General features: G+C 35.5%; 3 protein-coding genes across 3 annotated transcripts; 1 reads left to right on the forward strand and 2 right to left on the reverse strand.

Moving 5' to 3' along the window:
* Window positions 1-81: 81 nt before the first annotated feature.
* Window positions 82-3,825, reverse strand: SHH1 (SAWADEE HOMEODOMAIN protein). Its single transcript, XM_086600111.1, has 9 exons — window positions 3,646-3,825; window positions 3,103-3,188; window positions 2,947-2,992; window positions 2,676-2,856; window positions 2,352-2,415; window positions 1,864-1,915; window positions 835-978; window positions 615-734; window positions 82-398 (listed from the first exon to the last, which is right to left on the reverse strand). The coding sequence occupies exons 1-9, from the start codon at window positions 3,691-3,693 to the stop codon at window positions 354-356; spliced, it is 786 nt and encodes a 261-aa protein (XP_086456237.1). The 5' UTR covers window positions 3,694-3,825; the 3' UTR covers window positions 82-353.
* A 1,976-nt stretch (window positions 3,826-5,801) lies between these two features.
* LOC147507396 (putative ubiquitin-conjugating enzyme E2 38) lies at window positions 5,802-6,203 on the reverse strand. Its single transcript, XM_086596271.1, has one exon. The coding sequence runs from the start codon at window positions 6,201-6,203 to the stop codon at window positions 5,802-5,804; it is 402 nt and encodes a 133-aa protein (XP_086452397.1).
* Window positions 6,204-10,112: 3,909 nt separating this feature from the next.
* LOC147507397 (putative RNA-dependent RNA polymerase 5) lies at window positions 10,113-26,464 on the forward strand. Its single transcript, XM_086600112.1, is given in 23 exon segments — window positions 10,113-10,431; window positions 10,628-10,771; window positions 11,031-11,291; window positions 12,336-12,512; window positions 13,121-13,316; window positions 14,391-14,529; window positions 15,629-15,703; window positions 17,064-17,241; window positions 17,873-18,065; window positions 18,144-18,231; window positions 18,366-18,509; window positions 18,737-18,811; window positions 18,923-18,994; window positions 19,403-19,509; window positions 20,497-20,648; window positions 20,900-21,122; window positions 21,894-22,119; window positions 23,790-23,873; window positions 23,875-23,936; window positions 24,605-24,767; window positions 25,375-25,513; window positions 25,850-26,019; window positions 26,179-26,464. Coding segments are annotated over 23 exon segments (3,561 nt in total). The 5' UTR covers window positions 10,113-10,160; the 3' UTR covers window positions 26,401-26,464.
* The last annotated feature ends 307 nt before the right edge of the window (window positions 26,465-26,771 follow it).

Raw genomic sequence — 26,771 nt, forward strand, 5'->3', positions numbered from 1 at the left:
AAAAAAGCACAAGACGACACAAAAACAAATTAATCAACCTTAAATGCACTTATAATTGTACTAGTAAAAACATTCAACCCGTCCGAAAACACTAAATCATTATATATGCATTTTGTCGTGAAATGTGAATCAACAAAGAATGCCATTAACATTAAAAGCTCTTTCGGTTAGTTGTATGGAGTGCACAGAGATGGCAATGACTTGCCAAAACTTGCCAAAAGCCAATAACAATATAGAAAAAATATCGGTTATGAGTTCAATTCCTTCCCAGCTCCAAGTCTAGCTGGTGCAATGAAGAAATAGAGTAGCAGAGACGAATGCTTTAAGAAATGCTTCAACCATGTCCTCAGGTTCTAATATGAAGGGCGACGACATAATCTCCTCAAATGAACTCTTTCCTGGCACCAATTAAAAAACAGATGAGATCTTTTGAACAGCAAAGTCTCCAAATTAACGGGTAAAAAGTCCACTGGATGGACTGATGGAATCATATAATTCAATTATGCATGTGCAAATTCTTTATCCTGATATCAGTCAAAACAAATGATTTCTAACAAATGATTTCTAGGTTCGCATCTTAAGAAATGGATGGATGCTTTATTAAGCAAAAATACCTCAGCATTGTCATGGTCATATCGAACTAAGAACAGGCACCTGCAACCTCTTATGTCATGCAATTTTCTTTGGATTTCCACCACATGGGCATCGTAGTATATTGCTTGATCTCTCCTTTCCTGAAAATTGATGGGAAAGAACTTGTAAAACAAAGACTGGGGTGACCTTAAAAGAACAAGTTACAATAAAAAAAATAAAAATCATAATTTATGGAATTACCTGAAAGCAAAGCACAAGATTCCCAACGTTCAAATCCTGACATTCCGAAGATTCCAATGGCACAGAGCGCTCTCGGACTCCCTTCTTCACATTCACCCACTCATCCTCCTCAGGACCAAATCCAACAAATCTTACACGTACTTCCTGCAAGAATTTGAATTCTTCTTTAAAACCAAGAGGCAACTGTCCAGTACTCATACCACTGGAGACAAACTAATCATCGATTGAGAAGTTATAATCAGGGACTAAGTTACTCAAATCCAATACTCAAGGAGTCAACTATAATCAGGGTGAACACGCTACACATATGCTTTTCCTTAGTTGATTATTCTACTAAAACCTAGAGAGCTGAACAAGATGTCACTAATCTTACTGTTAGGGTATTTGTAATCTAGTCTAAAGACTAGCAGTTGAACAGGAAATTGTGGGTCAGGTATAGTAAGCATTATGTTAGGTGCGGTTGGGAAAGGCGTGGACTTAGTTGGATGTCGGAGATGAGTACGACTACCATTTTTGAAGTACCCATGCATCACTAAGCATATATTTTTTATACACGAAAATGGTAGTTAAGTACTAGGTATGTGTTTATATACAACAAAAAACTCGAGATTTATTTTTTGTTGGGCCATTGGGAGCTTTACAGCATATTTGTCCCCACCCCCAAAAAAAAAGTTAATAAGGTCCACCCTTATAGGTAGTACAAAATCTGACATTGTCCATGCAAATACTAAAAAACCCAAATTGTTACGTGGAAAATAAGCTTCGCTTTTAATTTGTATTACATTAAACTAACATCATATTTGACCATGCAGCAACATCAAGAAGAAACCATAAAACTTGACTGCAGGGGAACGGTACTCACATTTTATTTATTTATTTTTTTTGTGAGAGTGGGGGGGAGGGATAAGAGACTGTTTGGACCAGCACACATAGTAGTGTGCTTAATAAAGACATATGTTTGATTGGTTAACAAATTAACATGTAATGTTTCAACAACCAAAAATGAACGTTGAATTTGAAGGCCCTTACAGGTTCGCCTGAACTAAGTACTCTGTGCGCAAGGAACAAAGAGACATCATACCTGCAAATTCAAAAAGAAGAATAATGAACTTGAACAATTTCAGTAGTCTATAAAATCGTGAGCACATATAAATACTTTTTCTTGAACAACAAGGTAGAAACAGCTCTGACGTATAATTTGGAATGCTATTTGATCATTCTATTTATAGACGTGTATTCTTCACATGATCGGTGGAGACACTCTTGGTACTTTAAATTTTTGTGAACTGAAATATCAATGTAATCAAAATTGGGTTCTCAAATTTCTCTATCTTATACCTTAAGTTAAATTCCAAAATTTGTTGAAGGTATATTAAAATGTGGCACAAGCATGAAGAATACCACATAAACGCCTATCAATCAAAATGTAAGGGTCCTAAAAGACCTCAGGTGCAAGCACAAAGTTTCAGCACAACCAAGGCCTTCCTTTATAAGATCAAGCATCCTTAGTTCCTTACCATGCACCATCTTTTGACGATATAGCCTCAAACTCCAAGTCAGATATATCTGGGAGATTTTCACCTGTAATTGAAGCAAACAACAACAATTTTGAGGCACTCGTACGGAAAAACACAGTCAGAAATATGATATACAACTGTATACAGTAAAAGGTCAAAAAAGAAAAAATCATAAAGAAGAAGAAGACAAAATGTTCCATATGGCCATATCTGCAACAGTAACGTACTTATACGTAAGTGCAAAAGCCTTCATTCAATAGTTCAAGAGCATCCTGCCAATTTTTTCTCATTTTGAGTAATTTAGGTATCAGTGAAGGAGAAAACCTTTGGGTGTAGAAGAATTTTCAGCTGCGTTATTTGAAATGGAAGTGTTTGGAGGAGTAACATTCTTTCTCGATGGAACAACCGTTTGTTTGTTGGTGAGCGCAACCAAGTCTCTGGGGGCAATAGAAGTAGCAGCTTCAGTTTTACAAGCCTGCTGCTTTTTCTGGAACCACCTTTGTACCTGAAAAATGATATTAACAAGATAGAAATAGATATACCAACTTCAGAGCTCAATAGCTCAAAGGAGTGCCAATGAAAATCATATATGAACCTGGTCCCACTGGATGGCAGGCTTCCCGGAACGACCCACAGCCCGACTGAAAGAGAAAATGTTTGAGGTGGTTCATTGAAAAGTAGACAGAAAAAGCAGTCCTAGATAAACTTTGAATTGTACGTTCTATAACATGTAACGTAGCTAGTATCACACCTGAACTTTCTTGCGAGTTTGTCGCAAAAGTTTCTATCTAATGATTCTTCTCCTACTTCCTTGTGTAAATTTTCCATTTGCTGAATCTGTTGAAGGATAAAAAATATGAAGTGGCCACCCAGTATAATTAAAATTTCACATATATATATATCGTTTACTCATACTATTATTACATGCCAAATTTCAATAAACGGTATAAAATTCTTCGAATGAGAACAAAAGGGACATATTTTCAGTTGTTGCTTTGTTACACATAAGCATTTTTGAATGAGAGAAGCAGATACATGTAATGTAGATCAAACAACTGCAAAAGAATTTATCTTTCCTTCTTTCACATACTCCAGAAAATAAAACTGCTATCCTATGCTTCTTCACCAGCAGCCAGTTAGGCGAATATGTAAAATAAAATATAAGAGCCCAACCAAAAATATCAACACTTTCCCAACCCATATAACCAATCATTCAATATAACAAAGGTTTTGTTCATATAACTCAGAAAACTAAAGAGATAACCAAGAAAAGGGCATGAACAAATACACATACCTCTGCCCTTTTAAACTTTAGAGTTTTTCTCTCCCTAAGCTGATGCATTGTTCACAGCAAAAACTAATACCAAACAATCTGTTATTTACAGCTTCTTCCAAGCACTTTTTTTTTTTCACCGACTAGAAATCCAATGACCAAAAAAATTAAGTTTGAGAGTAGGCGTTGGCAACTTTTCTTCTTAAAATTTGAGCAAAAGAATGTTTATGAACTAGTATGTGTTTGGGCCGGAGGCCCAATGTAACTCAGGCCCATTAGTTATATGAAATAGGCGGCCTATCTAACTATAGATGTCCGAGAACTCAGAATCCCATTTTAGAGACGACGAAGAACTTACAAAATTGGAGATGATTTTACGTAAGATGGTACGAATGATGAGATGTTGGTGTTTTATGGCTACGACCTGATGTTGAGGTTAAATGGAATGATGAGATGTTGGTGTTTTATGCCTACGACCTGATGTTGAAGTTAAATGGGAATGACTGCACTTTTTTTGGGATAAGAGTTGCTTACAATTAAGTCTTTTGGAGTAAATTTGAATCAAGCTTTAAATAGTTAATCTCTCTTTATTTATAGATGTTTGAGCCATAGTTTGGGATTTTGGAATTTTCGGAATTTCGATAAATCTAAAAACCGAAATTCATTAAATTTCGACTTTATCACATTCGGAATTTCAAATTCATTCGGAATTTTGGATATTTCAACTCTATATTTGGAATTTCGGTTTTTTGGAAAACCGAAATTTCGAAGCGAATTCCGGAGTTTCGTTCGAAATCACGAACTATGGTTTGAGCTGAACTTCCATATTTGCTCCAGGCCGTTATGAAGTGTAGATCCATCTTTTGTGCTATCTTGGAGATTCGTCATTACTCTGATGTTACAAAATAAATGTCTCATTGATTGTTACGTTGACTGAGCTCCAGGATTGTACTAGCTGATTTGCTTCCATAAATGGATATAACTGATGTTGGGGACATTTTGGGGTTGGGTCGCTGGTACACTCTAATGAATTGGTACGAACTGATATATTACGATCTGGTGTGTGGACACGTGTACTATAGTGTAGAACGGAGGGTACTTACAAATGAGATATTGAGGAAAACAGTTTAAACACAGTACTGTATATAAATTAGTATATTGATATGCAATGGGGCGTGAGCGGAGAGAGAGAGTGGAGAGGGAGAGGAAAGGATTGAGAGGGCGTGGAGAGAGAGATGGACAAAGAGAAGAGATGAGGAATGAGGACAGATAGACAGTAAGAAACCAACCAAATGACCTTTTGTCTACATACACTCCTCGACCCAGATCGTTCGCTTCGCTCGCTTGATGAAAAGGCACAGCTTAGTGAAATAATAAACTCGGGTTCGTTCACATGCAGAATTAAACTCATACAGTTCTACAGGAACTTTACATTGAATCAAACAAATTCCACGCTCTTAACAGCAGCTAGCCTTGGCTCATCTTCATATGCAATAATTCTTGAACCATCTGGGCTCTGGCTCTCGAATTTCACCGGGCACTTCCAAGGCGTAATGTCTAACTTAACTTTGAGGATTAGAACATTTATATATCTGTACGTTAAAGAACTTCCACAACTTTTCTTGGGCAATCATAGTCCCCACTCCCCAGCCTTAAGTTGGTGGTGAGGACACATGATCGATTCAGTTGTTTTTGTGACTCAATAATCGATCATGATTCTGTCGTAGAATTCCTCCTCAACGAATGGAACTATGTAGTTTTTATCTTGGACCTCCTTCGTGTTTGAGTCTTCTAAAATAACAAATCTTCAGAAACTTGATCTTTCAAGGAATGTATAGTATGACCAAGAACCCTTATCCGTAAAATGTTGGTAGACTTTCATCCACATCTTCCAAATTAGTCTTTTTGCATCCTTTCTAAAATTGGCTTAGCACTGGGCTTAGACATCAACACTGCTGTAAATTCTTCCACAGAAGCTCCTCCTTTAGACGAAAAAGAATCCTTGAGCCAGAGCATTGCTGATTCAAGCTGCCGCGATGGCAATTGAAATAAGGCTGCGTTCTCGCAAATATATGCTCGCGAACAAAGTCTTTCCTAGTAATAGTTTCATTGTTGCGCAAGTCCCCAGCCAAAAAGCCTGGGGATATAGCGAGGATAGCTTCTGCAGTTCACGGTCTTCAGCTGGGTTTCTTAGTAGAATCAGGTAGCTGAGGCCTGAGAGTACGTGTTTGAAGCAAACACAAGATTTGAAGTACCGTGGACTTGGACGCATTCCACTCCCCCTCCTTTGATGGATGTTGGTTCTTCAAGAGAGGCAAACGTACTTCACCAGTTGTTGATAAATCGAAGTTCAAGTTCACGTACGCTAAAAGAGTGATAGTAAATGGAAGGAGGCCGTGCTGGGTAGTGCCTGCAGGGGAAGCAGAAATCAAAGAAGAAGAGCCCTTTGTGCTTTTGTAGTAGGGAGTGCCCAGCTCGGATCCAATAGTCACTGCTCTTAGAAGATCAATCCTGTCTCCATAAACTCGTACCAACATCGACTCTGGAAGGTTCTTCTCAAGAATCTCCCACTCTTGCATCCATAGTAACTATCACTGTTGTCCATCGGTAACAATATCAAAGCGTTTGAAATTCCTCATTGATCTTCACGAACTGTAGGTGAATCAACAGCTCAAGATATTATAACTAAGAACGCGGTAACCTTTAGAAATCAAATATAACTTCCTAACGAAAAAAGAAAAATAGACTGAAACAATTTTCTTTGTTTTTGGTCCCAATAACTTTAATATCCTACTGCTCAATTACAACTCCATTCAGATTCCAACTACAATTCGAATCTGATATATGTATTCATGTAGGGTTCTTTCTCTTGAGCAGTGACGTCTCTGCCCAATGGGGACTACTCAAAGCGACAAAGCTAAGTCTGGATAGTCTGATAATTATTAAAGTTTGTGTTAAATGATCTAACTACGTAAGTAAGAGTTACTATCGCAATAATATAACCAGAGAGAGCAGTAAAGCATAAACTTGGGAGTTTTTCTCTCCCTAAGCACCTAAGCTGATACATTGTTGCGGGATCTTTTGAGACAACAAAAACTATTGGAATATAATTTCTACAACAAGAACAAATTGTGAATACAAGAAGGATGAGGCGCGGATTGGTACGCTCTCTTTAAAATTGTTTCGCGTCTATTCTTCTCTGTGCAAACAGACCACGCCAACCTCCATGATACAACACTCACTAATCAATCTTTTGTGTTAACTGCACTTTAAACAACGAAACTGATATTATGACTGCCCAAAAACGTAGTTTAGAAGATAAGAAAATAGAGTTTTACAGATACTCTGCTGTAAGAGACGTATATATAGAGAGGAAAAACGGTGGAAAAACGTGGAGCACTAGGAGATCCGTTATAGTAGGGAACTTATACAGTTTCCCGTTTGGATTGGAATCTACTATCCCACTAAGTTTCTGTTTACTAATCCAATTCCATCGGAAACCGTTAAGAAAAAGATTTACCAAAAAGATAAGGGATCAAATAGCTCGAGCCACGAGCTAGGTTTGGCGTGCGCATGTCTTTGTATGAGTCCTCCCTCTTAATCCAAAAACATTTATACCCTAAGGGCATGCCCCCTTAGTGTGGGACTTTCACTTATAAACCATACTCACTAGCGTGTTCCTCTCCAATATGAGTAAAGTACCAACAATTGAATATTTAGAGCTACCAATTTCCTTGTTTTAACTTCAAAGGTTTTTTTTTTTTTTTTCACCTACTAGAAATCCAAGGATCAACAAGAAAGGTTCTTGTACTTGTGAGCACTGTTCAAGATTCTGAACGGAATGTCGGGATTATGCTGGATATTTCAATTTAAAAAAAAACGAAAAATATAATATAGGGTTGAAATATTAATCATTTTGAAATTTTGTCGAAATAAAAATTGACATAGATCGAAATATGATCAATTTCGGTTTTGGGATTTGTTGGAATTCCGAAATCCCGAACTCTACTTGTCAAACTTTAATGGGTGACAGGGTCAGATAATAAAAGCAGACCTGTTGGAATGTGGGAATGGGCTTTGAATATTCTATCCCCTCCAATTGTATTGGGCTAGATCGTGAGGGCCTATTTTGAAAGCCTTTTCAACCCATAAACCCAGTGGGCCGGGCAGACTAAGAGCCTTTTTGACACCCCTAGATACATTGCAAGGCGTTAGTAATTGACCAGTTGTCAATGAAAAATAGCATGAAAGAAAAAATGGCGAAAAATAATTGATGACTCATAATTGCAATAGATTTGCATTTGTACAGTCTCTCACAGTTGCGCTCTACCCCCCTACTCTAGTATATCTTTTTGAGTATCTTTTTCTACTTTCACAAAGTATTTTTTCTGCCCAGTACGATTTTGTTTCTTTATTTCTTTTTGGGTAAGATACTCTAGAATATCTTTTTGAGTCTTATCTTTTTCTATCAAATACTATTTTCTTTATTTATTTCGTTCAGTGACTCTCAAGAATAAAACTAGTGAAATAATCACTTTCAAACCCAAATTTTTTCATAATCACTCTCAAGGAGAGGGATGGATGGAGAAAATTCAAGTTTGCCCTTGAATACGCATACACCATCAAATACAATACATATTTCGAAAATTATAGAATAGGCGCAGGAAAAAAATACCTGCAAAAAACTCTCCACAAACAAAACCCTAAATCTCAAATTTTCATCTAAACAAAACAAAATGTCAAATTCACCGTTACGGACTGAAAATAACACATGCAACACTAAAAATTACACAAATTTAAAACTTGAAAATCATATTTATTGTGAATAACACCAAGAAAAATTATCAAATACCATAGAAAACGTGGTTCAGTTTTATGATGAGGATATAAATGAATAAGTTAATGTGAAAACATGAGAGAATAATATGATATAGAAGAAGAAAATCAGACTACGAATGAGAAAACAGAAAGTGGTGATTTGAATGAAGAAGATGAAGTAAACCAACAAATTGTGTTATTTTCACAACAAGTTGATGATGGGGAAGATGATGAACTACCATTACAGATACATTTAAATGATGTTGAATTATATTTTTCATGTTATAATGATCGAAATTCGTTAATTTTTTGCTAGAAAAATATATGAACATAACAAAATTATAGGTAATCAACGAACTCACACAAACAACCAAATTAATCTCCATAATTGGGATTTTCTTTGCAAAACAATAATAAGCCAAATAATGCAACTCCCCATCAGATTAAATCAAGTTATCATTCACGTCACGGGAGAAATACATATTAAAACACCTCAATCCTTATTCAGGCCATTTGCCACATAACCACATAACTATTGTGTAATTCAACCCAATACGAATGGAAAAAGTGCTGCCATTGTAGCAAAAAACACCAATCACAATATAATCCATATAAAACTGCCAAAATAAATAGACAAAATCACAAATAAAAAATACTTCAGTGATTCATACCAAACACTCGTATGAACAATCAGTGTTCATACAAAACAAGAATATGAATAAATCTTGTTTATACCCAACAATGATATGAACAATCACTGTTCATACTCCGTTAATAATATAATATTAAAAAACATAACAAAAACCAAATCAAAATACTAATGTTCAATTAATAATAACATAACAAACAAAACATTAAAATATAAATCTCAAATCTAATGAACAAAATATTAACTAATGAACAAACAAATTTAAAAACTCTCACATTTTTAAACAAAATTTAAAACATAACAACATGAAAAAAAAAATCGAAAATCATTATATGATTTTAAATATGATTTCAAATTGGTATAATGATTGAATATATTTTTTTAGAGGGCTTGGTATAATGATATTTGAGAACGATTGAAAGCTTCAATTGAAATTTGAAAAAATCACTCGATTTTCAGGGTATAGCAACCCAGAGCGCGCAGTGTGAAAATTTGAAAATTAGTTTCCTTTATATACAAAACGGGAAAAGGATAAAAGTGAGATTTAAAAAATATAAAAATAATTGGACCAACTTATTTTGTCCTTAAAAATTATTAAAATTTAAAAACTGAGTTCGTTGGATATTTAAGCATGGAATTTGGGTTTGTGAGTGATTATCACAAAATCATGTCCTCTAGATTTGTTTTGAAACTTTGGCCCAATTTACTGTCTTTCTTTTTGGGTAAGATTCTACCACTCAGGCGAAAATTTCGATCTTTTAATAAGATTTCTGGAACAAAGAATCTAACAAAGTAACAAAGTTAACTTGATAACAAAAAAGAATCTAACAAAGTAACTCGTCTATTTTCTTACTAGTTTCCTACTTTATAGCAGCAGTACACTTTAAACAGTACCACAATCATGTCACAATAGTCCTTGAAAGTTCAAACAGATCACAATCATCACGCCACATGTCCCGCACGACTTTCTTAAGTCTTAATTTAAGCGCCAATAAAAACTACATTCGAAGCAACTGTTTCCCATTTCATCACTCTCACTCTCTCTCTCTCTCTCAAGTCTCAAAAAAAAATGGCGAGCACTTGTTTCTCTAGCTCAAAAGAAAATGATGTAGAGCTACCACCTTCAATAGAAAAACAACTAAGAATAATCTACAACGAATACTTAATGCCACAACTTCATTTTAGAGAAAGACAACAACTTGCTATTCTTGGAGAAGCACCTGCTTTCAAGTTACTTCAAAGATTTCAGAATCTATCTGATTATATTGATTACATGCATGCAGTTTCTGACTCTTTTTCTACTCAACCACATGCTTCTGTCTCTGGTCCAACTGTTCCTAGTTAAGCACTACAGTGCTCTCTTTTTTTTTTATTTATTTATTATTTTGGGTATGTGGTAGAATCTTAGTTTAGGTGTTTTGATTGATATGTGAAGGGTATCAAGTTTGGATATTTGTACCAACTTTTCAAGTTTTTATTTTTGTTAATTAGTGTTTTATGGTGTATGTTAATTGTGCATTTATGTCATGGGCGCAGATGATGATATATTGCAATCTTTGAGTTTGGAGGAAACGTGGGGAAGTGGAAGAGGAAGTTTTGCGTGTTCAAGATCACCGAGACAAGTGTTGAACTTCAACTCTTCAAGTTTTATGAGTTCAGATCATAGCCCAAGTTATGAAGGTATATCAGTTTCTTTTGTTTATATATGGCATGCTCGTTTGTACATTATTGTGACATTTGATAGTCTTGAGTATGGTAAAATAAAGGAGAGTATGTGTCTTATATGTGTGTGCGTTCATTTTTAGTTGGAAAATTTGAAATGTTAATGGTCTTTATCTAGGGAGTTGATTTTAGATTTTATGTTATACGGTTTGCTTATGCAAGATGGTCTGTTTTCATTTGTTTTGATTTTTTTGTTTTTTTGGGGGTCCTTGTGTAGAAGTGCCTCTTCCACTTTCGATGGAGAAAGCCCTCAGAAGAATCTACGAGGAAAAAACAATGCCACCATTAGATGCGAAAGGAAGGAGAAAACTTGCAGTCCTTGGGGAGGAAGCAGCTCTGAGAATACTTCAGAAATTTCGAAGTCTATCTGATTATATAACTTTTGTAGTTGGGAATTTAGAATCTCTTTCAAGTCAAGGAAGTGTTTTCTTCTCTGACCTGCAAAACTCTGAAAGTTCTCTCTCTGAATCTCAGCAAGGTACCTGTAAATTTCGTTAATCTTTTTAAAACCTATTTTACATTTCCTTTGCGTTGATAATAAATCAAGAACGTTATTTCCTTTGACTCGTTTTCTGTTATGACGTATCTGGTGGTTGAACCTTTCTGAGTTTAATTGGCAAAGTCAAATGATCTTTACAGGGGGGTTGTTGTTGTTTGATACAACAACTTAAACCGATCTTTTTAACCTTAAAGGATGGTTACCTAGACAATCACTTTTGAAAACCAAGTTGGTTTTTGAAAAAAATCTATGTGTCGACGAGTGCTTTCCAATAAGACCACACATGAAAACCATATTCCATAAATGAAAAGAAAAATACTAGAAACATTTTTATTACTTTCGAAGGAGAGCCATACTATGCAGAAAGAATAACATTATTGGGTGCACTGAGGCATTAATGCCACCAAAGGCCTGGTGCATTTTGATTTGATGCATGCCGCAATGACCACACATGAAAAAAAAATACTTGAAACATTTTTATTGCTTTCAAAGGAGAGCCGAACTGTGCAGAAAGATAAGTGTTATTGGGTGCTTTGAGGCATTAATGCTGCCGAAGGCTTAGCCTTCAGAAGCGACGGAGGCATCTTTATTTCATGCACGCTGCAAACCTACAAGTAACGAGCTCACACTGGTTTCATAAATGGGTTCCAAGTTTCAAATTTTATGCTAAGATGCTAAGTAGGTGGTTTTTTTGTGAATTTTCAGTTGACGGGTTCCAAACTTTTATTCTTAAACAAAGTAGGAGAGTTTGTTAAGTTCTATCACTAGGTTTAAATTTTCGATTTTTCCATGAATACAGGTTTCATGATTTTTAGTCATTGAATGTGGTTCACATTTAGTTTAGTTTTTAATGAAATACATGGGTTTACTGTCACATTTTCTATTTCAAACTTTCAAGTTTCAAGTGCTATGTGTAGGTTCTTCTGTGGTTAGATGTACAGTTTTTTTGTTTTCATTCTTGTGTGTTGAACTGTTACTTTTGATAATGTAACAAGGTTTGTTAGCCATTTATGATGTGCACAGATGATGGTAATTTGAACTCTTTGGAGTTGGATGAAATGAGAAGAGAAACAAGTTTATCCTCACCAAGTTTGGCAACACAAAAGCAAATGAACTTAAACTCTACAAGTTTGAGGAGGACAAGCATGTCAAATGGTCCTCTCTTAGCATCTGTGCCATATGAGAATCATAGCTATACAGGTATCTCGGGTTGCATTTTCTTTTATTAATGTCTATTTTGGATGTTTATTTTCATTTCTGAATCATATTGCTTCCTGTGATGAAATTCCTTTGTGAAGTTGTATGCTGTGTGTGGTAGGACTGTAGGAGGTTTGGTGTTTTCGTGTACAAGTCAAAATTGGGTGTTTGATGGGCTTAGCTTTAACAGAGCGACTCATATGTCCAAAATATCCAACTAGGCAACAAAGGTTTTACTAATCCGGCTTTCGAACAGGATGGTCTTTTGGTCTCTGAATATGGAGGTACAACGGAAATGTACATTATATACCTTTCCAGTTTCTCTGAGACATATGAACTTGAGTTCGTCAAGTTTTAAGAAGACAAGTATAAAAACTGCTCCCCTCCTTGAATTGTTCAAACCATAATCAAAGATAAATTGCAACTTATCTTTTAAACTTAGTTCTTGTTGTTTCATACAGACTAGCCTTTATATTTTATTCTTGCATGAAGTAGAAGATATACACGTAGTTAGGTTGCAATGTGTTTTCGGATGGGGTGAACTGTTAGGAGATTTTTTTTAAGATCTGGTTGTTCAGTGTCTTTACCTTGTGTTTATACTTTGGCTGCAGATAATGATGTTTCAGATTCTTTGTGTATGCAAGAACAGGGGAGAAAACAAAACTTGGCCTCTTCAAGTACATCTAGTCGAATGAACTTGAATTCTGCAAGACATGAGAATCCCGGCATTTCAAATAAACCTATCCTAGAAGCTTTGGAGAAGCTTGAATTTCGGAAAGCATTCTTAATTTTAAGCTACTGTGGGAAGTAAGACAACTATGAGTTGATTTATATATTCAAATTTGAAAGTTTTCTGGTCGTGGCATTCATACCGCACTTTAGTTATAGTTAGTATAAAAAGTTAAATACCAAATCAGTCCGTACAGGGCTCCTTCATCACTTTGGGGTTCCACCACCACCACCACCTCGCTGCCACTACCATATTGTCGCGGCTTCCGGTGCAACCACATTTTTCTTCATATCTCTCTTTTTCTTGTTTTATCCTTTGCTTTCTTCTTTTCCTTTTAGACTCTACTTCCTTTTTTCTCTTCTTATGTTGTTCTGCTTCTCCTGTTCTCTTTTAATGTTCTTTATTACTCTTCTTCTTTGTCTCATCTTAACCCACCCAAAGAACCAACGTTTCTCCCTATGTTGTCTCATTTTTCCTCTCTTTCTTCTCATTCTCTCTTCTATGCAATACTTGACTTTACTCCAGTCCTCCATACTAAGGCTCTTCACCCTTCCCTAAAATCAGAACAATGAAGAAGGATAAGTAAGAAAGAAGAAAGGGGAGAGAGAGAAAAAATGGGGATGAAAAACTGGTGGTGGTGCTGCTGGCAACAAAGCACATTGAAGATGGGTTCCTGATCATGTGGGTATGTTGAAATTCTATAATGTTTTGGCGGGGTGTTACATAATACAAATACCATTACGTGTTTTTTAGCTTAGATTTATCATTTAAGGCGTTGATATTGTTTTACAGTTCTACTAGGTGGTTTTCATAATTACAGTTACGTATTTAAGTTTAGTAATGAAGGACAAATTTCGATTGGGGCATGTGATACCCTGAGGATAGCCTTTTCAGGAAAACTTCACACCTATCATTTGTTTGGGGGGTGTTAGTGTTACATTGGACCGGTCATCACTGGGTGTTTGTGACCTTGTGTAATACCATATGCCAAACTGCAAAAGATAAGGGAACGAATTTACTGGGAGTTATCAATTTACTGATTTATCTGAATTTGAACAATCTATACTTTTCTTCTATTTTTTTTTTTTTGGTCTCTTAATGGTTGAATATAGAAAATTGTTTACTGTATGTTGGGCTACTTCGATGTGCAGGATGAAACTCGAGGATGTTGTAACTGTGGATTTGATCCAAAGACTACAAAACATGCCAATCAGAGCTTTTGAGTCAGAACTTTGGAGGGTGCTTGGGTCCAAATGTACTAATGAAAATTATGAAATAGACAGGAGGGAGGTAAAACTTCATTTCCAGACACTGCTTTTGTTTCAATGTTTCCTAAATATGAGGCACAGGTAAGAAGCAGGAACCCAAGAATAACCATTTTTCTTTTTTACTGCATAATATTGGGTTGCAGAGTAGAAACAAGAGTGTAATCATGTATCAAGTAATCCATAATGTTGTCTATCTTTTTGGAGAGCCTGATATGGATATTCAACAATCTAGCTCATTGAGTTTGATAGTATTCAGATGTCTTAGTCAACATTAATGGTATGTCATTTGAGAGTTTGGAAAATTTCGAAGTCTCTGGAGAAAATTTTTCAGGAATTTAAAGAGTCACCTAGTGCATGCTGTGATAAGTTAATGAGGCAATGCAGAAGTGTTGTTTCATTAAACACTCCTTTTTTTTGGGTTAGAACTTGTTCTTAATAGCTTGAGATTTTAGGCTGAGGTGTTGCTATGAATATCAGATTTTAGGCATAGTGCTGTCGGTGAACTGGAAACTCAAATCTGCAACCTCTTGGAACTTACCATTTTCATATTATGATGACAAGCAGTTTTGTTAAAAGTTCGGGCTATATGAGATAGGTGTTACAATGTATACTAGAGGATTGCAGGGTCTTAACTACTAATAGGGATTTTTATATCATTGGGATTCACTCCACCGATCAGAAATACCCACTATGGCAAGTAATTGAACACCTTGAATCTGAATTTTGAATTAAAAGATCGACTTAGTTTATCACTTTAACGTGATTGGTGTTTTATGAGACAATAAGAACTATGGAAATCAAGTTAATAGAAGGTCTATTTCTCGTAGCTGTTCGTTGTTGGTGGTAATTTTTAATTACCTGCCCAACTGTGAGAAAGAACGCAACTTAGGTGATCATTAATCAACGAAAGCTAAACATGTGTCGCCAAGTTGGCTGCTTGAGTAACTTGTGTTATGAACTGTATCGGTTTTGGTAATTACCTGATAACCATATGCTCAGGGAACAGGAATGGGCACATCACAATTTCCTATCTTAATGGGCACGTCACAATTTGATATGGGCTTAACTGTTTGCCTTAATATTTGTGATAACTAAACACCGATCTCTGATCTTATTAGCAGAATGAGGACTGGGATTCTGGAAGAACTTACTTATATCACTGTTATGTTGATCCAGATGCAACATACAGATTTAAGGTGTGTATGTTTCTCTACTCTCAACATAATTACTTGCAGAATTGGTTATATGTTTCCTCATTTTCTGTTGTTTTTACCCGAAGTCAGTGTTTTAAAAGGTGTTTGAGGCATACCTAAAATGCTCTTTAAGCGCTGGGTAATGCGTTTGTGCAATGGAGGCATGAGCTTCAGGGTCTGAGGCGTTAAAGTGTTCCCTTTACTATTGAGGTGTAAGCCTCCATTGCGAAATATTTAGTCCACATTTTAATATCACTTAAAAGCATTTTATTTTTGTTATAAAGCAGGCATCAACATCTTAAGTTGTATTGATGTACCATTCTATGCCCTCATTTAAGTCACAGGAGCTTCTATTTCTGTTGATGATCAATGATGTTAATGGAGTCTTAGAGATACTGATCCTACTTTTGGAAGTTTGATTGCAAGCTTTGGTGAATGCACTCTTTGTTATGCCTCAGCCTCACTCTACGTTTTTCCTTTTTTTTTTGGTGGAACGGTAATATATTTGGAATTTGGATCATTGGATGTAAAACTTTAAAATGTTTATTTAACAGTTATTAATGAGTAATGACATAACAATTCTTTGGTGAGAATGTCCATATAGATAGTTAGATACTGAATTATTGATCAATAAAATTTTATATCTAATTGTGTACACATACTTTATATGATTTTATTTATAATTCTTGTTATATTTTAAATTTGTAGGATGTAGAACTTTGTATTTATGTATTTTTTTTGGAATTTTAAAAATTAGTACACGCATGAGGTTTATGCCTCTCGTCATGGGCTTGTGCCTCAAGTTGTATGCTTTACCTTTCCTCAAGTTGTATGCTTTACCTTTCAAGGAGAGCTATCTAAAACTAGTGTTGTAAACTTGTCATGCCACACTGTAGGCATGTGCTAATAAACTATCATAACTATACTTTCTGTTAATTGAATCATTTTTATCTCAAGGGTATCAATATTGTACTTTATGTTTTGATGTTAAGACTTCAACTTATGCTACCTCTGGCCCTTGTGCACGTACACAATTCATTCCGGATTATAGTTTCGTGTACTCTGGGTTTTCCACAAATTTTATTGGACATTGTTTCATGCATCCTGTTTATGGATATCGATGACTTCATATGGCTGTTCAATTACTACCAAAGAATGTTTCCTTCTCTTGTGCTAAAAGTATATGGTTGAGCGCATCGTGAGTGACAGTGCGGGGTATGCCATTTAGAAGGATTTTTACCTTTATAAAAGTTGCTGTATTTCATTAGTCTTGATTGATTCTTTTTCATTATTGTCTTCCACTCTCATGCTCTCATTTGTTTCCTTGGAACTTATAAAAGCTGCATTATTTTTCGTTGTTCAGGGACCCTATCTGCACAAGCAAAGAACTCATCTCCAGAGGGTTTTAGGGGATGAAAATGTTTTACTTGTAAAATTTGCAGAAGAGTCAGCAGAGGGGAATGATTTCCTATCCAGTTCTGAGTATCGTACAATTGCAAAAGATGGAATTCTGGTGGGTTTAAGGCGTTTCTGTTTTTTTGGTAAGTTTATTTTCTTTATTTGCTGTAAACATTGTCTCATTGGGCTCTCCTTTTTATGTTTTTACTCCCCTTTTTGGTCCCCTTTCATATTTCTTGCCGCAAAGGATTACATGAAAGCAGTAGCTTCCGTCAAGCTTTACATACTTATTTCTGAATGCTCATGTATGCATAGTCCTAGTAAAACAAGAAGTGTATCTGTTAGAGTTCTAGGAGGACGTCTCCCGAATATTTTTAGGCTATTTCTATTATTGTAAACACTGATTTTCATATATATATATCGAAGTGATACAAGGCTCCCCAAACTTCTCCATTAACATAGATACAATTTCACTGTATCATATCTTGGATCATGGGAAGAAAGGGATGTGGGTACAATTATTTACAGGATTTTTCATCTTGATGACCTGTCTCATACTCTCATCTCTTTCTGTGAAATGTTTCATACAGCAGTAGCGAAACCTCAATTTCCTTAAATGATACCAAAATATGAAGGCATAATTTGATTGATTTTGTTGCACGCATTTCTGTGCGCGGTTGTTTTATGCCTTCTCTACAATTGTTCCGGCAAGGTAACTTAGTTTAAGATTGCTAACTTTGTCAACTTTTTCTCTTATTTGCTAATTTGAATTAGTTTTCAAAGATGGAGGGAAAGAGGAAAAGAAGAAAAATCCAACTTCCTCGGCAGTGAAATGTTACTTTGTTTGCAAAGAGGCCAATGCTTTTGCTGATATGAGGGGGCCATATACTTCATTTACTAATCACGAAGCGCGTTGTTTGTTTATGCATGTGCATACGGTCTCCAGTGTGGTTAAATATATGGCCAGGTTGGTAATGTTTAGGACCTTCATTATTGTGAGTTACATGTAAAATTGTAAATTATTTTTCTGATTTTGGGAATGCAGGTTTTCTCTTATCTTGTCCAAGACAGTCCAGCTAGACATAGATCTTGCATCAGTGAATATTGAAAGGATTTCTGACATACCTTGCCTAGTAAGTTTACTTTCTTACTTTCATATGAGGATAGTGCTTTGGTTGGTTACTCTCTTTGACAATTCTGCATCATCCTTACATATATTTGTGTTCCAGCCTGTGAACTAAACAGACAAAGTGGTTAAAAATTGCAGGATCCTGACGGTAATAGCATTTGTAATGAAGAAGGGGAACCTTTAATACTTACGGATGGGACAGGTTTCATATCTGAAGACCTAGCTGTAAACTGTCCAGAAAACATGTACAAATTAAAATTCATGTGTCAAAGAGAATCTGAGGTTGGTTGTCATTTTGCTAAATATGGTTATCCACACACACACACACACACATGGTTTATTCTGTGTTTGTGTTCCTTGTTTTATACATCTCAAAACAGTTTTGAATGATCAAATGCTTGTACTGGTTATGCTTATTGAGATCTCAACTAATAAGCAGTACGCATATAATTTTGCTGACCACAATTCTCTGTGTTTTGTATTGTACTTGGATGTTATTCCACTTTTAGATGGTGTTAGATTGTGGTGAAAAGCAGGGGGAATCTTCAGTGTTGACACAGCAAAAATATCACTTACGGGAACCGGTACGCTCATCTCATAGCGACAGCTCTGTTTTATTTTTGTGGCCTGTCATATATGACGCCATGACGGTGTTAATTAGCACCATAGTGATGTTCTATCTTTTTGCCTTGTAGCCACTGCTAATTCAATCTCGTTTGTTCCATAACGGTATTGCTGTCAAGGGAACCTTTCTCGTCAACAAGAAGGTATTAGTTGTGTCATAGTGATTTGTAGATTCATTTATGCTAAAACTGATTTCTTATAGAGAGATCCAAGTTGGAGATTCACTCTTAAATATTTAGAGGCTGGGTTTGATAGAACAAAGATATTTAAGAATACAAAATTGACGTGAAAACAAGCTCACTCCTATTAATTGAATAAAAAAAGTTGCACTAACAATATGTTGTAAGAGTTGCAGAAATATTTTTATAACAGATGCAAGTATCAAAAGCACTAAACTTCAAGAACCAACAGAAACAAGTTATATAAGGTGGTTGGTGATTTTGTACAGTAGTAGGTTTCACTTTCTTATTAACACTTCACATATGCTTATAAGTAATTTTGTATAATATTGTTTGTCATTTTTTATCGTTAAAATATATCTTATTATGCAGCTTCCGCCAAAAACAATTCAGATACGTCCTTCAATGATAAAAGTTGAGGCAGATCCCAAACTTTTAGGCACTCTGTCTGCAAACTCTTTGGAGATTGTTTCGACAAGGTATCTGTAATGTAAATAAACACTACATGGTTGTGTTTGTTGTGTCATCTATTATTTATTTTTATTTTTATTTTTCCTTTTGTGTATTTGATATTCCTATCTATCGACTTGACTTAGTCATTTCCAGAGTGTATCATGACGAATTAATGTCCAAGTCAAAGAAATTGGTTTTTAAGCCCTACTCAATATTTATACTACAATACCAGAGCAGTAAGGTGCCACCCTCCCTCTCCTTCACATCACGTTGATAAGGAATTTTGTCAATGTAGAGCTGCATCAGCATACTTAAAATTCAATAAGATCTACTCGAAATCAGCATGAGCTAACCCATAGTGATTAGGAGACCCACTAACCTATCAATCAGGACGCTTTGCTTATTGATCAGTTGTGTGCCTGTGGAACTTCTCATTTTAGCTGTGGGCCACCTGTTTCAACTGTTGTTTCATTGCCATTAATGGCTATCCTATAAAATGCCCATCGTTAATCTCACAACACAATCAACTGATGTACATCCATTCAAATTCCCTGAAAGATTCATAACAAGCATATATTATCATCTCCTCTTCCCTGATGAGGTCCACCAAATTATGATCTGAAGCATCAACCTGACGTGCCTGCCTCTAGAAAGCATACCCCCCCCCCCACACACACACACAAAAGTAGAATGCATGTTTTAAATTGACTGATTTCCTTAGGGTAGTGTTCTACAGAGGTTGTATTGCCCAAATCTTCCTTTATTAAATCAAGGTTCCAAAGTGTAATTTTCATAGTACAATTGTACTAAAAGTAGTTTCATCAGTGTCTCCAACTAGTTTTTTCTTAGTTCTACCATGAACCGTGATTGGAAATTCAAACTTAAGACTACCTGAAAATTGGCACTATATGAAACTTCTTAGTTCATATTGTTATGTTCTGTCTTTGATAGTTACAGTTCTGGAACGTTTTTAAGAGATCATTAATTTGTTAATTTACTTTTATTCTCTTCAGCTCGAAACCAAGAAAAACATCATATCTTTCAAGGTATTTGATTGCACTTCTTAATTATGGTGGGGTTCCAACAGAGTTCTTCATGGAACTTCTAGTGAATGCCTTGAAAGATGCACAACAAGTTCATTCCAATAAGCGTGCAGCCTTATCAGGTGATTTTTGTATCGGTTTCTTGACTTTATCACTGTCAATTGGGGTTTCAGGGTAAAGTTATACTTTCTGTTTCTTATTGAAGGTTACAATGTCTGAGTTCTCATTGCTTCCTTAAACATCTATTTGATTGTAATCATCCTTCATTAGCACGTATCTCCTAACTGTCTTTGGTGATATATTTGTCGTTTCTTCATGTTTTGAAGTTTCTTGCTTAGTTGCTTTAATCTAATCCCTTTAATTTATTTTGTAGTTTCACTGAGGTATGGAGAAATGGATGATTTTCTTGTTCCAAGGATGATTTTATCTGGGATCCCTCTTGATGAACCATATCTGAAAACACGTTTGTCGGTAATAATGAATGAGGAAAAGAAGGGGCTCAAGGGTGGAAAGCTTCCTATTAACGAGTGCTATTATTTGATGGGGACAGCTGATCCAACTGGGAGGCTAAAAGGGGACGAAGTTTGCATCATACTGTGAGTAACAGTAGCTTGTCTTTAATCACCATATATACCCTGAGTATGTTTGGTGATCATGACGTACAGTAAAACTCCATCTTCTAGTGTTCTAGTGGGGCGAAATATTTGACCACCTCTAATAGCATGAGCCAATTTACAAGAATGTGCTACTATCTACCATAGTAACAACATTATATTAGGCATTATAATATTCTATACATGAATCTATCATAGCAATAAGCCGATATCATTGAATCAATCATAAGTGTTTGGTAGATGTGGATAATAAGGGTTAGTGATGATTATGTTAATAGTATACATATCTTATTGAATAGACTTGCTTGGCTATATTAGAGGTGCAAGTTTTGTCTATAGTACCCCACCCCCACATGAAATCATTTCCTATGAAAGATTGATTGTTGACACTAAGCGATGCTGTACCTGCTTTGAAAGGTTTGCAAGGTTGTCCTCAACTACATACTTTTGTAGTCTTTGCGTTCGTTCAACTTCAAGATGAACTGCATAAAACCTACTCTGGAATAAGCCCCTACTTTCTATCACTATAAGTATGCAATTTCTTATTTGTTTTCTAGTGTCTACTGATAATTTAATGTATCTTCTTTTAAGATACTAAGTGTAGGTCCATAAATCTTGTTCTTCATAGCTTTTCTTCTGAGGTGTATGTTATGAAGCTTAACATGGATATATGGATGAGTAGCCACAATTTTATTCGTTTCTCTTCCCTTCTCCAAGTGAACTTAAAATGTTATTGCTTATATCGATCCGCAGAGACCATGGGGAAGTTACTGGAGATGTACTAGTATACAGGCACCCTGGACTTCATTTTGGTGATATCCATGTTTTAACCGCAACCACTGTGAGAGGCTTGAAGGAAATTGTTGGAAACTCCAAATATGCAATTTTCTTTCCTACAAAACGTTGTCGTTCATTGGCAGATGAAATAGCAAAGGGTGACTTTGACGGAGACATGTACTGGGTGTCAACAAACCCACAGGTTTGTAGTGTTGATTCATCAATTTTCATAGTAGTAATAACTAATAAGTATCCATCTTGATACTAAATAAGAGAACAAATAGAACAGAATAAGCCTTCTCTAATGGTTACATACTCACTGATGATTTTGGCAATGAGGCTGAAACCTTAGGCAGGAGCATATTTATCAAGTCTTCTTGTGGTTGGGTGGTTTGAAACCCTTAACTGTGCGTAGCATATATTTCATTTTATTTATTTTTGAAAATTTAACTATCACATTTGCATCAATTGTTTGAAAAGTTTCTATCGCATTTGCATAAATTGTTTGTCAGTTTATTTTTTTTTGACACGGATAGGTGTGTTTGTATCTGACACGGAGTCGAAGTGTATGACATGGCGAATTATCAAAAGTGGGGGTATATCGCATACAATGTGTCCGACAAGGACACGGTCGTGCATACGTATCCAACAAGGATTATCTTTGAAATATGGCGTGTCCATGTTACATAGATTTTATCTCTTTTTTTTTTTTTTAAAGAATATGTTTTATTTGATATCCAAAATAAATCATAAAAAGAATATAGGGGTCAAGCACACTACAAATTGCACCGCAATCCCCTTCTGAATAAATTATTAAAAAAATATACGGATTTTTTTCTTTTGAGTTTTATTTGGACTTCTTTCAATATCTCTGAACTGGCTAGGTCCACCATGAGAGTTGTTTACACCTTTTTTTCTCCCTTTGGTAGGCATGTCCTTATATACAGTGGCAGAGTCAGGAATTCATTCTACGTGGGGCACTTATAAGAACCATCTGCGACTATTTTTTTTCCGAACAACCACAATTGACTAATAACCACACTATCGTATAGTATTTACGTTACATATGCAAAAATAGTTAGTAATTAACAATTACATCCTTAAAACTCGCACATTTACATAGAGAGTTGAAAATGATATAGGAATTTCCTAAAAAAAATCTTTCTTCTTACTTGGGGCACATGCTGTCAAACAACATTAAGCAATAATGTCTACTTAACAACTTAGTATATTGTAAACAATACTGAGCCTAGTTAGGAACTTAGTGAAATGAAGACAACAATGAGCCTAGATAGTAACATGGTATGAGGCATTTTAAAACTTGGATCCTTGTTATCTTTCAGCACTTAGGTGGATCCAGCATTGTCATTCAAGGTGGGGCAGCTATTACCAATATACACTAACACAAATTTTTTTTGGGTTGATTATACACTATTAACACTATTAAAAATTTTATTTTAGGAAAGTTGGGGTGGGCTATAGCCCCCCCTGGATCCACCCGTTAGCACTGATTGTCTGAATAATGTACAGTATAGTGGTGTTTGAACTTTGAACATGGGTGGTACATGTAATTTTGGAGAATAACAGGTGACACTATAAGATATATAGTAACTTTATATAGAGTATTTCACCTGGGGAACGTGTCACAGGTCAGTTCAATGTGGCTTCGCCACTGTGTCTATATATCTTTACTGAGTCACATTTGTTTTCCTCTTTGAAAAACTATGCACTTTCCTTTCCCTTCACAAGTTTTCATAGTTGTTGAAATATAATTACCTCAAGTGTATGATAAATTTTGTACGTGCATGCTGTATATATTAGAATTTTGATTCAGTGTAGGAGAACAATGATTAAGATATTTCAACTTTCCAGCTATTGGAATTGTACAATCCAAGTGAACCTTGGAGACGGAAACATTCTACCAAAAGTACCTTCCAGCCTAAGCCAATTGGTTTGATCTGACAACGAATTGGAGGACATCCTTATCCAGAAATTTTTAACAGCGAGATTTAGCTCAAGGTTTGTGATCTTATCTTAAAATATTAGTCTCTTAAAGTTTTGAATTGTGCTTTGTTGGGTCTTGGTCAAGCTAATGTCGTTCTTGATTTATCACTGAAACATATGCTGATATTCCTCTATGTTAAGTAACATCATTAATAGTGTTTGTTTATAGTAATTTTTTTCAAGTGTATCAGTAGGCTTAAACTTTATGTACATCATTGATCTTTTTACCAAAGTGGCAAAAGTCAAAAGATATAATTGAGCATAAGATATTGGAGAGACACTTGAATTGCCGTTCAATGCCATTTTTTTAAAAACCAAGGCAGTAGTTAACACGGCCTACACCTAAATCTGTTGTATCTATTGTCTGATGACAAAGATTTTACTACTATAATCGTCAATCCAATTAAAAGTTTACTGGAAACTATGGGGATCAATGTTGTCAGAGTTGGACTGAAATTTTGAATAGCTTGTTGTGTCAAATGCCTGATTCCTTTTAACATGTTTACCTTTCATTTCTTTTCTCCATACTCAGAGGCAAGTTAAACAGAGTAATGAGTATTGCTAATGCATATTTGAGTTACTACGTTTTATTGTGTTTGTTTGTAGTGCCTATATGTAGTGTCTATAATGCCATCTTTAAGCGTCCACAATAGTAACAGTTGAAGCTGTTTCTCCCCCTCCAGTAACCAAATAGGTTCTGCAGCTGATAGCTGGTTGGCTTTTATGGACCGTCTTTTGACACTAGGCGATGAATGTGCATCAGAAAAACAACGTTTGAGGGACAATATGGTTCATTTGGTTGATATTTATTATGATAGTTTAGATGCACCGAAAACAGGAAAGAAGGTTAGTCACTTTACTTATATTCTCTGAACTTAATGCCTGCCTTTTATTTTGTGATTCACATCTATTAATGTACTTATCCTCTATAATTGGGACAATGGATCCCCATGTTTGATAATACCTCTCGAGTCTCACAGATGCCTACCTTTTGTAATAAGCCGATAGTTGATAGTCTTCAGCAGAAAATCTCTTGGAGAAAATTATCCAAAATACCCTCAATGGCTTTCTCAGACCCTTACGTGTTTGGAAACTCCTTTGCTCTAGGAATTCCCAAATGTTGTCTGAGAAACCATCCCTATTGGGTTTATACAGAAACTCATAAGAGTAAACATTAGCAAACCTCCTAAATAGGATTTGCTAATAGATATGACCTAATGTTGCTTGATGCTGAAATTTTGTGAATTCCTAAGGTAGTCTTTGTAAACTTTAGGATTGCATGAAAGCACGAGAATATTATGAGTTCTGGAGTACCACATCTGTCCTACATTGATTTGTAGCCTAGTATCCTCTAGATTTGGTACCATTTGGGGGCGGTGGTTCCATGGGTCGAAAAATTGCTTTTGAATGTTATTGTCTTCTTCTAGTGAGTTCCAATTGGTTTTGTACGCAGGTTGTAGTTCCCAAGCAGTTAAAGGCTGAAAAGTTTCCGCATTTCATGGAAAGGCAAAATAGTTATTGTTCAAAATCTGTACTTGGACTAATTTATGATGAAGTGAATTTATTTCGGACAACAGAGCTGCAGTCTAATGGTGAGAACTCTATTTTTTCAGTATGACAGTTACTCAAAGTTAAAAAAAATATATAATAAATGAGAAGATAGCTTTTTTGTATGGAAATCTTCCTTTAAAGTATTGATTGTACTGTATGTAATGTGAGTTTTTTATAGTTTCACTTTCCTTCACAGCTAGTCTAAGCACATGTAAGACCGTTTTGAAATATGAAATCCTGGCAAATCATCACAAATACTCGGGAAACTTTAGAGGTTGATTAGAGCAGACTTAGGAGAGAGATCAATACAGAAAAATAACCATTTTACGCCAAATTTATCTGTGTGAATGCTAATATTTTTTCATTCTGTATTATAGACGCATGGAAACTCCCTTGTTTTAGAGAACAAGTCGTTCCTTCAAGCTGTGAGGATAAGTGGCAGAAACTTTATGTGCAATACAGAGCTGAAATGACAAGTGTCATGGAAATCAAAGACAAGGAGGCAAAAGATATCGCTGCCAAGGACGTTATACAAAAATATAAGCAGGTAAAGGGGATGTGTGATGGTTCTTCATCCTGGAGATGCTTCGTAGTCTTTTTTTCCAATTTTCTGCCTAACTATCCCTTTTTTGTGTATTGAGTTAGAAGTTGAGGCCTTCCGGAACAATTACTGCATCAGGTATAATTATTGATTGGTTTTATGCAGATATTATATGGGACAACGGAGTTTGATGATAGTACGAGGGAGAAAGAAGTCATATATAATGAGGCTCTTGCAATTTTCCACGTAACTTATGATTATGCAAAAACCAATGGAGTGGGCAAGTGCAACTTTGTATGGAAAGTTGCTGGTCGAGCTCTCTGCACTTTGTATGCTACGTTACAAGACAAAGATATATGGAAAGTTCTACGTGAAATCTTGAACTGATAGCATATTGTTGTATGTAACAAATATGTAAGTACGTATATATATGAAATTTGTTAGTTTCTTATCCTGTTTTTTCTATTTGTTTTGTTTCCTTCGGTTTTTCTGTTTAAATTAAGTTTCTGTTTAAAGTTGACTAAAACTCCGGAGTAAAAAAGGCATGGGGGGAGGGAATACATAAATTTTTACTAGTTGGTAAGTAGTTGGTAAGGACCAAGGCTCAAAATATTGCCGATATATATTGTTTTTTTGGATACACGATATGGAAATATTTGATATATCTCTACTGAATATTGAATCTTGTTTTTGTTGATATATAACAATATTTTTGATATATCCCGTTTTTTGGATACACATTATATTGTCTGATATTT

The sequence above is a fragment of the Coptis chinensis genome, chromosome 3, assembly GCF_015680905.1.
Source record: "Coptis chinensis isolate HL-2020 chromosome 3, ASM1568090v1, whole genome shotgun sequence".
Lineage (NCBI taxonomy): Eukaryota > Viridiplantae > Streptophyta > Magnoliopsida > Ranunculales > Ranunculaceae > Coptis > Coptis chinensis.